The sequence below is a fragment of the Convolutriloba macropyga genome, chromosome 2, assembly GCF_964194025.1.
Source record: "Convolutriloba macropyga chromosome 2, txConMacr16.3, whole genome shotgun sequence".
NCBI lineage: Eukaryota > Metazoa > Xenacoelomorpha > Acoela > Convolutidae > Convolutriloba > Convolutriloba macropyga.
In genome coordinates this window covers 38,320,336-38,333,293 of record NC_134469.1, presented here as the reverse complement: position 1 = coordinate 38,333,293, position 12,958 = coordinate 38,320,336, and the positions used below count along the sequence as shown (strand labels likewise).

General features: G+C 33.8%; 2 protein-coding genes across 2 annotated transcripts in view; one reads left to right on the top strand and one right to left on the bottom strand.

Annotated features, from left to right (window-relative positions):
- Nucleotides 1–12,958, top strand: part of LOC142358644 (equilibrative nucleoside transporter 3-like) — a 502,369-nt gene that overhangs the window by 107,470 nt on the left and 381,941 nt on the right. The gene's annotated exons all lie outside the window — the stretch shown is intronic.
- Nucleotides 1–12,958, bottom strand: part of LOC142335264 (mite allergen Der p 3-like) — a 35,195-nt gene that overhangs the window by 15,158 nt on the left and 7,079 nt on the right. Inside the window, exon 2 of the mRNA XM_075383688.1 lies at nucleotides 8,661–8,751. Coding sequence (XP_075239803.1) covers nucleotides 8,661–8,751 — 91 coding nt within the window. The remainder of the gene's footprint in view (nucleotides 1–8,660; nucleotides 8,752–12,958) is intronic.

Sequence of the window (12,958 nt, the reverse complement as noted above, 5' to 3'; positions counted from 1 at the left end):
AAGCCATTTTTGGCTAAAAAATCAAGGGTTATCATACGGCCAAACTAATAGTTTTAAAAACGCAACCACATGAAACCTAAAATCGAAGTAAAAAATAAAGCCCAAACCTTAGCTAGGACAGTTGCATTCAACAAAAACTTAAAAAGTTTGACTGTTCACACCCCACATTAGTGGGAGGAAGGAACTATATACTCAAATGTTTTTCTTTGTTCAGTCACTTTTCGCCGATCAACAGATTTACCATAGAGAGCTGTGTGTGGGAGGTATCATTAAACGCTTGTCCAGCGTAAAATATAGAATATAAAAGATATTTTTTTGAATTTGGTTTCTTCCGGGGAGATATCGATGTTCAAAGGTTTGTGAATAGTAGACCGATTTTGGCTGTTTCTCGTACTTTTAGACGAACTAATAGTTACTTGTGCTAAATTTGCTGAAACTCTCATTAATAGCGTTGTTGGTTTTACCTCTAAGGGTAGAGGAGGCTTGCTGAATGGTTTGATCCAAATGTTTCTGACAATTCTTTGCTAAATATTAAGAATTTCAAACTTTCTCATCAAAAATGTTCCGATGTATGACCTCATAACCCACTCTGTTTAACTTTGCCAAATTGGGGACCTGATAAATGCCAACACAATCTTTTCAAACTTCAGAGGGGATTAATTTTGTTTTAGCTTCCTATATGGGTTTCCTTGATTAATAATTTTGCCCGTTTTTTTGCTAAATTAACTCGATATGTATCTAATATGCATCGTTTATTTTTGGTATACAGAAAAATTTCAAATGCCAAAACTTTAATTTCGTAAATATTTGGCACAATTAGGTGTTTAGTTGGACCCGCAGCTAAATTAGAGACAGTTTAGTCCCCTTCGAGGACTCTTATAATCTAAAATTGCTCGGATTGTATTGGGGCATGAATTATTCCAAGTATTTATGCAAGTTTTGTTTTTTTTATGTTAATTACTGACTAAAATGAATTCTTAAGAAGAGTCAATTGAAGCAAGTCCCTTTAAAAGAAAGCGAGCTCCAATGAACATAACATATTAATTTTTCAATATTAGTTCATGGGTATTAGGCCTCGACAAATCGTTTCAGGAAACTTCAAAAGATTTCTGTTGCTTTGATTGCACTTCCTGTTCTTTGTGCTTCCACATGGATTGGTCTCAATAATCAAAAATCCAATTGGTTTCTTTGTCTGGTACTAATAAAAGGATGCTGTGTTTTCAACTGATATCCAATGGCTCTTATTACTTTTGAAAACTTTCAGTGAACTTTTGAAGTACGGATCTTTTCTATCATAATACTGCCGAGATGCAGTTTAGGCTCATTTTTTCCAATTGAGAATCAGTTTCATGTCTATAAATGTAATTATTTTTCACTAATGTATCTCATCCTTGCACTACCAGTTTCCAAAAAACATTGTGTTTTTTTTTGAATTTTCACCAATTTTTGAGGTTTATTTTTTTTCTCATGAGAAAATGCGCAAAAAAATGTTTTTACTGTCCAGGTGAATGTCTAATGACTTTGAAGGCTGAGGCTTTGTTCTCTTGCAATAATAATTAGAAATTTAATTTTTCACCATTAAATGTTGTTGATTTCGTAGTCCTTCAAAAATTTTCAAATCATGTAAGACCTCAATGGTTTTATGGTTGTATAAACGAAGCAATTCAATCTTTTTTCAACCAATTATTTCAATGACTTTCAGATCAAACATTTTCAAAAAAAGGCATTTGAACCTTTTGATTTTTTCTGATTTCCACAAAATCTAACTTGGTTTAATTATTGATTTGTACTACATTTCTTTTGCTGAAGTAAATATTTATTTGTTGTTTTATTTTACTGATGGTTTCAGAGTTTAGACGATTTGTTTCAATAAGAACTTTTGAATTTTCTTTACAGGTCAGTTTTTCATGATATTTTAAAACCTCAGTTTTAATTTCTTCAATAGTGAGTTTTCACGAAATAGTTTAATAAATTATGAGTTCTGGCCGTGTCCATAGTTCTTTGTAGTGTTATTACTTAGTTTCGCTGAGTGGTATTCAAAAGAAGTCTCTAGACAAACTGTTTCAGTTTTTTGGTTGAAAGTTTATGGTTTTCTTGACCTGTGAATATATTGTGTAAGAAAAAAAAGATCAATTGATTTTTCAGCTTTGTCCCCTTTTTATTTTGTTTCCTTGAAGTTATCTTAGTATCTGTAAGGACATACCGTATTCTATTTCTAGCGAACCAAAGTCCATTTTTAATAATGATTTTGTTTTCAACACGCATTTTCTTTTGGAAAGTACGATTTTGGAGATCTGCTATTAGTGAGTATTCTGTGTGTTGTTCAACGTAAACTTGGTTAGAGAAATGAAACCTTGAGGAGCACGATGTCAGCGAGAACGGCTGATAAGAGATGTCCAAATTCGAGAGCTTAAAACTAGTTGATATAAATGGGTAGCACACTAAACCCGCAAGTTAGAGCTTGTGGTTCAAATCTAGTACTGGTCTATTTTTACAGTAGGTGCACTTGAATAGACCCCCTAACAAGTGTAAAACCGATGCACTCGATTGCAAGTAAGGGTTAATAATAAAATCGGATAATTCAAAAAGTTGATACAAACTATAGGGAGCGCATAATAATCTAAAAACCATGAAAATGTTGTTTAGAATTTTTTTACTCTATAATGCTGCTTTAACGTGGCCTCACTTTGTTTTAGTGTGTCCGCTATCCTGAATGTCTTTAAGTAATTTTTATAGAGTATTGATCTTGTCTGAGGTGTTTGATTAGACTAATGTGGGCTCATGTTCGCCTCTGATCTTTTTCAAGTGCACTCATAACCACTTCTAGTCGGACCCAATAGTAATCAAAGCAACATGTATTGAGACCAAAGTGGGCTCAAGTCATCCTTGACTCAAACTCAAGTGCACTCGAATTAGCGACTGATGAGATCCAAGTTACCAACTTTCTGTGATTAGATTTTTCCGCGTTTTTGAGGCCTCCAGATAATTTAATTTGGAGTGCAGAATTAATACTTCAAAGATATACTCCCAGCCGCACGGGCCTTAGCATTTTAAAGTCATTTTAATGCAATAAGAGGGGAATTATTAGTTTTGCTTAACATCGGCCGATTTGTGGAGAACTTTTTAGGCCATATAAATTTCACTTTTCTTCCAACGAGAAGGGTGATCAAAAGAGAGCAATGCTGCAGATCCGATCGTGCAAATCATAAGTTTCTCAATATCATGTGTTGGCTTTGTTCTCTTGCAATAATAATTAGAGAGCTAAGGCTTTATTCTCTTGCGATAATAATTAGAAATTTAATTTTTCACCATTAATTGTTGTTGATTTCGTAGTCCTTCAAAAATTTCCAAATCATCAAAGACCTCAATGGATTTTTTGGTTGTCTAAGCGAAGTAATTCAATCTTTTTTCAACCAATTATTTCAATGACTTTGAGATCAAACATTTTCCAAAAAATTGGCATTTGAACCTTTTGATTTATTCTGATTTCCACAAAATCTTACTTGGTTTAATTATTGATCAGTACTACAGTTCTTTTGCTGAAGTAAACATTTATTTGTTTTATTTTACTGATGGTTTCAGAGCTTTGACGATTTGTTTCCATAAGAACTTTTGAATTTTCTTTACAGGTCAGTTTTTCATGTTATTTTAAAATCTCAATTTTAATTTCTTCAATAATGAGTTTTCATGAAATAGTTTGTTAAATTATGAGTTCTGTCCGTGTCCATTGTTTTTTGTAGTGTTATTACTTAGTTTCGCTGATTGGTATTCAAAAGAAGTCTCTAGTCAAACCGTTTCAGTTTTTAGTTGAAAGTTTATGGTTTTCATGTCCTGTGAATATGTGTGTAAGAAAAAAAAAGATCGATTGATTTTTCAGCGTTGTCTTCCTTTTATTTTGTTTCCTTGGAAATTAGCTTAATATCTGTAAGGACATACCGTATTCTATTTCTAGCGAACCAAAGACCACTCTTAATAATTATTTTGTTTTCAACACGCATTTTCTTTTGGAAAATACGATTTTGGAGATCTGCTATTAGTGAGTATTCTGTGTGTTGTTCAACGTAAACTTGGTTAGACAAATGGAACCTTGAGGATCAGGATGTCAGCGAGAACGGCTGATAAGAGATGTCCAAATTCGAGAGCTTAATACTAGTTGATATAAATGGGTAGCACACTAGGCCCGCAAGTAAGAGCTGCTGGTTCAAATCTAGTACTGGTCTATTTTTACAGTATTTGCACTTGAATAGACCCCCTAACAAGTGTAAAACCGATGCACTCGAGTGCAAGTAAGGTTTAATATTAAAATCAGATATTTCAAAAAGTTGATACAAACTATAGGGAGCGCATAATAATCAACAAACCATGAAAATGGTATTTAAAATTTTTTTACTCTATATTGCTGCTTTAACGTGGCCTCACTTTGTTTTAGTGTGTCCGCTATCCTGAACGTCTTTAAGTACTTTTTAAAGAGTATTGAACTTGTCTCAGGTGTTTGATTAGAATAATGTGGGCTCATGTTCGCCTCTGATCTTTTTCAAGTGCACTCATAACCACTTCTAGTCGGACCCAATAGTAGTCAAAGCATGTAGTAAATGTATTGAGACCAAAGTGGGCTCAAATCATCCTTGACTCAGGTTCAAGTGCACTCGAATTAGCGAATGATGAGATCCAAGTGACCAACTTTCTGTGATTAGATTTTTTCGCGTTTTTGAGGCCTCCAGATAATTTAATTTGGAGCGCAGAATTAATACATCAAAGATTTCCTCCAAGCCAAAAACTAATTCCCAAACATTTTCATTCTTTAATAGAATGCAAAAAAAACCAGCCGTTTTCGACATAATTGTTAACTGTTTGTTGCAAATGAGATGCTGTTCCCAAGGCGGCTGTGAACACAGGGTTAGGCTCTCAATGCTGAAAAGCTAGAAAAGCTAAACTAGGGATTTGGTTAAGTCAAATTGCTGCTATAGGAATATGTTCTAATACATTCACTTTTGAAGCTTTCAAAAATTGTCTCATAATGATCCTACATAAAGCATGGTCTATCTCTTTCAATAAACTTGTTCAATCTATATATGTTGCAATCCAGAGAACAGCAACAATGGTTCCTGTACTGCCGCACGGGCCTTAGCATTTTAAAGTCATAATAATGCAATTAGAGGGGAATTTTTAGTTTACTTAACATCGGCCGATTTGTGGAGAACTTTTGAGGCCATATCAATTTCACTTTTCTTCCAACGAGAAGGGTGATCAAAAGAGAGCAATGCTGTAGATCCGATCGTGCGAATCATAAGTTTCTCAATATCATGTGGATCAGCAGTACTCAGATCATCTCATCTGGAAAGCTGATGTCATGACGAGAATAAAAGTTATTGTTTTTCCGTGGTCAAAAAGATTGTTTTCGCTGACCATGAAATTGGCAATTAAATTTTACTTTTTTAGTTCTTTTTTAAAAAAAGTTTGATTAAAATCGGTGTCCTGCCTCAGTTTCAGAAGCCATCCTATTGCTTTTGAGCACACAAAAAACAAACTGGATTTGCCTACCCTTGCAGAGTGGTCCAAGTACGTGGCTTCAGCAGCAAAACACTCCGGGCACTGTTGGCAAAATTGGAAATCTCAATCCTCAGTTTGGAAGTTGGACAAAAAAAAATTAGGCAAGCAACTCTACAGTCTTAGCCGTTTCCTAATGACAAATAAGAGATAGAGCATGTCTATTTTACAGCCATATACTAATGGAATAAATAAAATGCTTAAGGGGCGACAAGTTGAGGTCACAAACAATTTTTTTCCAGAAAGCCGAAAGATTTATAAACGCTTGATAGATGCACGAGAAAAAGTGAGAAGTCGCACTTTTCACTTTTTCTCGAGCAGATATGAACACATGATTTGTATTATGTCACATGATAAATATTGTGAAAGGAATTGACTGAACATTGATGTGAACTCACATGAAAAATTGAAGGAGTAACTATTTTTGGAGGAGTATTTCAATTTGAAGGAGCAATTCTAATATTATAGCTGGATTATTCAAAAAGTTGATACAAAGTATAGGGAGTGTTTAACAATCTACAAAGCTTGAAATTTGTTTTAAGAGTTTTTTTTTACTCTATATTGCTGCTTTACCGTGGCCTCACTTTGTTTTAGTGTGTCCGCTATCCTGAACGTCTTTAAGTACTTTTATAGAGTATTGATCTTGTCTGAGGTGTTTGATTAGACTAATGTGCGCTCATATTTGCCCCTGATCTGTTTCAAGTGCGCTCATAACCACTTCTAGTCAGACCCAATACTTGTCAAAGCAACTTGTAATGAGACCAAAGTGGGCTCAAATCATCCTTGACTCAGACTCAAGTGCACTCGAATTAGCCAATGATGAGATCCAAGTTACCAACTTTCTGTGATTAGATTTTCCCGCGTTTTTGAGACCTCCAGATCAATTAATTTGGAGCGCAGAATTAATACTTCAAAGATATCCTCCCAGCCGCACGGGCCTTAGCATTTTAAAGTCATTTTAAGGCAATTAGAGGGGAATTATTAGTTTACTTAACATCGGCCGATTTGTGGAGAATTTTTTAGGCCATATCAATTTCACTTTTCTTCCAACGAGAAGGGTGATCAAAAGAGAGCAATGCTGCAGATCCGATCGTGCAAATCATAAGTTTCTCAATATCATGTGGATCAGCAGTACTCAGATCATCTCATCTGGAAAGCTGATGTCATGACGAGAATAAAAGTTATTGTTTTTCCGTGGTCAAAAAGATTGTTTTCGCTGACCATGAAATTGGCAATTAAATTTTATTTTTTTAGTTCTTTTTTTTTTAAAAAAATAGCTAACTCTGATAAAAATCGATGTCCTGCCTCAGTTTCAGGAGCCATCCTATTGCTTTTGAGCACACAAAAAACAAACTGGATTTGCTTACCCTTGCAGAGTGGTCCAAGTACGTGGCTTCAGCAGCAAAACACTCCGGGCACTGCTGGCAAAATTGGACATCTCAATCCTCAGTTTGGAAGTTGGACAAAAAAAATTTAGGTAAGCAACTCTACAGTCTTAGCCGTTTCCTAACGACAAATAAGAGATAGAGCATGTCTATTTTACAGCCATATACTAATGGAATAAATAAAATGCTTAAGGGGCGACAAGTTGAGGTCACAAACATTTTTTTTCCAGAAAGCCGAAAGATTTATAAACGCTTGATAGATGCACGAGAAAAAGTGAGAAGTCGCACTTTTCACTTTTTCTCGAGCAGATATGAACACATGATTTATATTATGTCACATGATAAATATTGTGAAAGGAATTGACTGAACATTTATGTGAACTCACATGAAAAATTGAAGGAGTAATTCTTTTCGGAGGAGTATTTCATTTTGAAGGAATAACTCTAATATTATAGCTAGATTATTCAAAAAGTTGATACAAAGTATAGGGAGTGTTTAACAATCTACAAAGCTTGAAATTTGTGTTAAGAGTTTTTTTTTACTCTTTATTGCTGCTTTACCGTGGCCTCACTTTGTTTTAGTGTGTCCGCTATCCTGAACGTCTTTAAGTACTTTTTATAGAGTATTGATCTTGTCTGAGGTGTCTGATTAGACTAATGTGCGCTCATATTCGCCCCTGATCTGTTTCAAGTGCGCTCATAACCACTTCTAGTCAGACCCAATACTAGTCAAAGCAACTTGTAATGAGACCAAAATGGGCTCAAATCAGCCTTGGCTCAGATTCACGCGCATTGGAATTAGCCAATGATGAGATCCAAGTTATAAACTTTCTGTGATTAGATTTTCCCGCGTTTTTGAGACCTCCAGATCATTTAATTTGGAGCGCAGAATTAATACTTCAAAGATCTCCTCCCAGCCAATAACTAATTCCCATACATTTTCATTCCTTAATAGAAAGCAAATAAACCAGCCGGATTCGACATAAACTTTACCTGTTTGTTGCAAACAAGATGCTGTTCCCAAGGCGGCCGCGATCACAGGGTTAGGCTCCCAATGCTGCAGAAAAGCGAAACTGTGGATTTGGTGAACTCAAACTTTCTGCATTAAGAATACGTTCTAATACATTCACTGTTGAAGCCTTTGAAAGGTGTCTCATATTTATCCTATGTGAAGCATGGTCTATCTCATTCAATAAATTTGTTCAATCTATATATTTCGCGATCCAGAGAGCAGTAAAAATGGTTCCTGTACGGCCGCACGGGCCTTAGCATTTAAAGTCATACTAATGCGATTAGAGGGGAATTTTTAGTTGACTTAACATCGCCCAATATGTTGCGAACTTTTGAGGCCATATCATTTTCACATTTCTTCCAATGAGAAGGGTGATCAATAGAAAGCAATGCTGCAGATCCGATCGTGCGAATCATAAGTTTCTCAGAATCATCTGGATCAGCAGTACTCTGATGATCTGATCTGGAAAGCTGATAACATGAAGAGAATAAAAGTATACATAATCAGTTCTTTATTTGACCTGATAGTAACTTATTGGTTGCCTGTGGTCGATAAGATTGTTTTCGTTGACCATGAAATTGGCAATTAAATTTTTTAGTTTTAGTTTTTTTTTTAAAAAAAAATAGGTGAGTCTGATCAGAATCGGTGTCCTGCCTCAGCTTCTGTACCCATCACATCGCTTTTGAACACACAAAAAACAAACTGGATTTGCTTACCCTTGCAGAATGGTCCAAGTGCGCGGCTTCAACAGCAAAACACTCCGAGCACTGCTGGCAAAATTGGACACCTCAATTCTCAGTTTGGAAGCTGAACAAATAAATAAACTAGGTAAACAACTCTGCAGTCTAAGCCGTTTATTAATGACATATAAGAGATAGAGCACATCTATTTTACAGCCATATACTAATGGTATAAATAAAATGCTTAGAGTGCGACAAGTTGAGGTCACAAACCAATTTTTTCCAGAAAGTATCAGCCGGAAAGATTTATAAACACCTGATATATATTATGTCACATGATAAATATTGTGAAACGAAATGGCTGATAGAATAATATTTAGTGTAGTCACATAAAAAATTTTAGGAGTGATTCTTTTCACCGTACTGTTTATAGTTTCTTTTTTTTAACTACAGAAATTGCGTAACAATATACGTACAAGGATCATATATGGTTTCCCGGATTTCATTCAGGAATCATATATGATTTCCTAGGTTTCATCAAAGAATCATATATGACTTCCTAGGTTTCATCAAAGAATCATATATGATTTCCTTGGTTCCATGCAAGGATCATATATGGTTTCCTTGGTTCCATGCAAGGATCATATATGATTTCCTTGGTTCCATGCAAGGATCGTACTAGGAAATACGTTATGATTTGTATGACATCATATATGATCCTTGTATGGAACCAAGGAAGCGGCGACCCGGGCGAGTAAAAATTGAGATTGACCTCTGATCGCAGTTATGAGGTGCCAGCAATTGTCTAAGCTTTAGTGGCAGAGGCTAGCCCATGCATTTTTGACCCCAAGTTTGCATTCTGCGGGCTCAATTATGGTTTGGATAGAGGTTTTTTGGGTATGGACGAGAACCCGGGTTGTCACCTTTAAAGTAAACAGGTCTCTATGGCATAAGAAAAATCTGGCGTATAATGTGACCTGTTGGAGTAACTACAGAGCAGTCAAATGTTTAAAAAGAATATAATTTTTGAAATGATATAGAGCATCCTTATCCGTAATTAAACACCAAGCATTAGATAGTTTATAAAATGGAACAATTTATGACACCCTTGCTTTTTGGGCTCGAAATTGTGGTGCTGCTTCTCAAAATGTATACTGATACTTCCTAAACCATTCAACGATTCATATTCTTTTTTTCATTTTATTAGCTGCAGGCCAGTGCCAGTTACTGTCATATTTTGCGCCGAGTTGATTAAGTCTATTGTTATTAAATTTACTAATTTAAACAACGAGACGAAAACTGGCTGAAACTGAAAAAATTTAAACATTAAACAAAAAATAGCACTGTTCTAGGCTTTATATCAAGAAAACATGCAGTAAAAGGTGTTTTTTAAAGTGATAGCAATTAATTACCAAATTTTTTAATTCTTTAGCTCCGTCCAATTTTGGGCAACTTTTTTTTGTTCCGACCCCTCTTGAGGGGGAAGGAACTATATACTCAAATGGGTTTTTTTTGTTCCGTAAATTTTGGCCGATCGATATATTCGTCGTAGAGAGTTGAGACTGGTATCACCAGAAAGCTTGTCCAGCGTAGAATATGGAATTAAAAAGATTTTTTTAATTTTCGTTTTTTACAGGAAGTTATCGAGGTTTGAATTTTGAGAAAATAGAGTGAATTCCGGTGAGATTTTATTCACATTTTCCGGAATTTTTGAATAAAACTTCGCCAGTTTTGCTTAAAATTGTTATTTTTTTTAAAAAAAAGTTGTTGATCTTTATTTGTAAAGAGAAAACACATTGTAAGTTACTTTTATTAATTTTTTTGTCGAAAAAAGCTGGCTAAATATTTCAAAATTAACTTTTTCATCAAAAACAGCACGAAATAAGTTTTTTTTAGTCCAGCTTGATTAATATTACAGGAATTACAGACCCAAACACCACTAACACAATCTTTATAGAACCAAAAAATGCTTTTTTCCTTCAAATTCTGCTGAAAATGCTCTGTAATAAAAGCTTTGCCGTTTTTTGCTAAATTTATTCGTTGATTATCAAAAACGCAGCATTTATTTTTGATTTTTTAAATAACAAAATATCAATATCTATAACATTCGAATAATTAAGTGTTCCTTACGACCAAATAGCATTAGCAGGGCTAGTTTGGACGAATCTTGAAATGGAATAATCCAAAAATATTTCGGATTGTAAACTGTCGATCTTTTTTATTAAAAAAATTTGATCTTTTCTACATTAATTAAATAATTGAACATTTCAAACAAAAGCTCACTAATGATAGATCCAATTGGCTTCCAAATTAGCTCCAAATTTTTGCATATAGTTCATTACTTGAAAGCTTCTGGTCCTTTTATGGTCCTTTTAAAATACTTTTAAAAGTATTTTATTTTTTAAGTAAATAATGACTTATTGAAATTTAGCTCCATTTTTCTCTTTATTTGGTCAATTTGTAGCTTATTGCCTGCAATGAGAGAATACTTTTTCTTTCTATTGAAATCAAATTCAATGTCTATTGCGGTTTTACGCCTTAAGTTATGGTTTTCTGGCTTTGATACTACTAGAATTCACATTCTTTTTTAACTTAAAAGTTTTTGCCCATTTTTCACGTTTTCTAGTTTTATCACATTATCACGTTATTAAGAGTTCACATGTAAAATTATTGACTTTCAAAATAAGACAAAATTGATAATTTTAAAATCCTTTAGGATATAGATTATGATTTTAAAGTCTTCGACACTACTTTCTCGAAGAACTTATTTGTATTTTTTTTAAAATTTTTTCGTTAACTGTCGGTTTTACTTTGTCTTTTTAGTCGTATGAAATTTCCTGTTCATTGAGCTAGTTTCATTGGTATTCAATAGAAGAATTGATTAGCCAATAATCTGATATTGGTAGATAGCTGATGGCTTTCATGACTCTGAAAACAATTGTTTTCCAATCTTAAAAAAAACAACACTTTCAAACTTCGCAATTCTGTTCCTTTTATTGTCTGTTTGTTATCTAGTCTCGTTAATTACACGCTAAATGTGTCAAATTTGTTGCAAAGAAAGGTTTCAGAAGAGATTGGTGTCACACAACCTAATATTTTAAGAATTCATTGACTTAACTGGCTTCGACACGGAAAAAAAAAGTAAACTAATTTTTGATTTTTGTCATGTTTGACGTTCTTTTTGCAGACGTAAGACATATTCTGGATAATTGCAATTCTCAAGGGCTTCCTTTGGAAGAATAGACAAAAACTTTTTTATTTCGTTCTGCAATAAATGGCGTTCATGTCTTTGAAATTTTTTTTTCGAAAAAAAATTAAAACGTTACTTAATTTCGCATTTTTTTCATTTTTGTCTACTTGCTATTTAGCATCATTTATGAGAGGTCACATAATACAGTATCGGTGCTCGCAAAAAGTGTAATGGAACATATTTTGATGGAATGGCTTTACGGTTTCGAAAGCTTTTTCTGCCAAGTTTTAATTGATTTTTTGTTCGTTGTCTATTTGTTGTTCTTTTTGTAACCGCATAAAAAGTTGAATATTAACAATTCTTAATCCCTTCTATAGAAGCATTGGTAATTGTTCACCTATGGGATATTTTCATTGATTTCTAATGGTTTTCATTACTTTGAAGTTAATTGATTTAAAAAAATTAAGCGAATTTTTCAACTTTACTGTTTTTGTTGTTTATTGTCTAATTGTTGCCAAGCCTTTTAATTGACTTCTCCCATATCTTTCTTGGTGAATTACAAGTTATTTTGATTAATATCAGTTTTATCTTACGCTATTTTGACTTTTTTATAAAATTTTGTTTTTTAAACCGGATATGAAGTTTTTGATGTAATGAATTTTTGCTGTTGTTGTTTGATATTGCTGTTCGTCTTGACTCGCTTTCTTAATTTTTGCACATACTATCAATCTAATGCACCATTTTTACTCCATCACTGAGTTAATTGCTTTCGAGGCTATGTTTTCTTTCATACACCAATTTTTTTAAACGTACTTGAATTTCTGAGTTTTTCCATGTTCCTCATTTGGTAGACAATCATGCCAAAATTGTGGATGAGCGGGGTCGGAACCTTATGTGCGATCGCACATAACCGAGTCGCCTTGTTGATATTAGAACATCAATTTACTTATATTGCATATTGTTAAGATGAATTTTTTTGGTTTATTGAGCTTTATTTGGATACTTGTGATACCGAAAAATTAGAGTAATTGGATTGATGCAAAGTGTGGCTTCAAGTTTTAATTTTTGTATATGAGAAGTTGTCTGTTTTAAAAAGATAAAAAAACTTAATCAACTCTGCGCAAAACCTGACAATAGCTAGCAC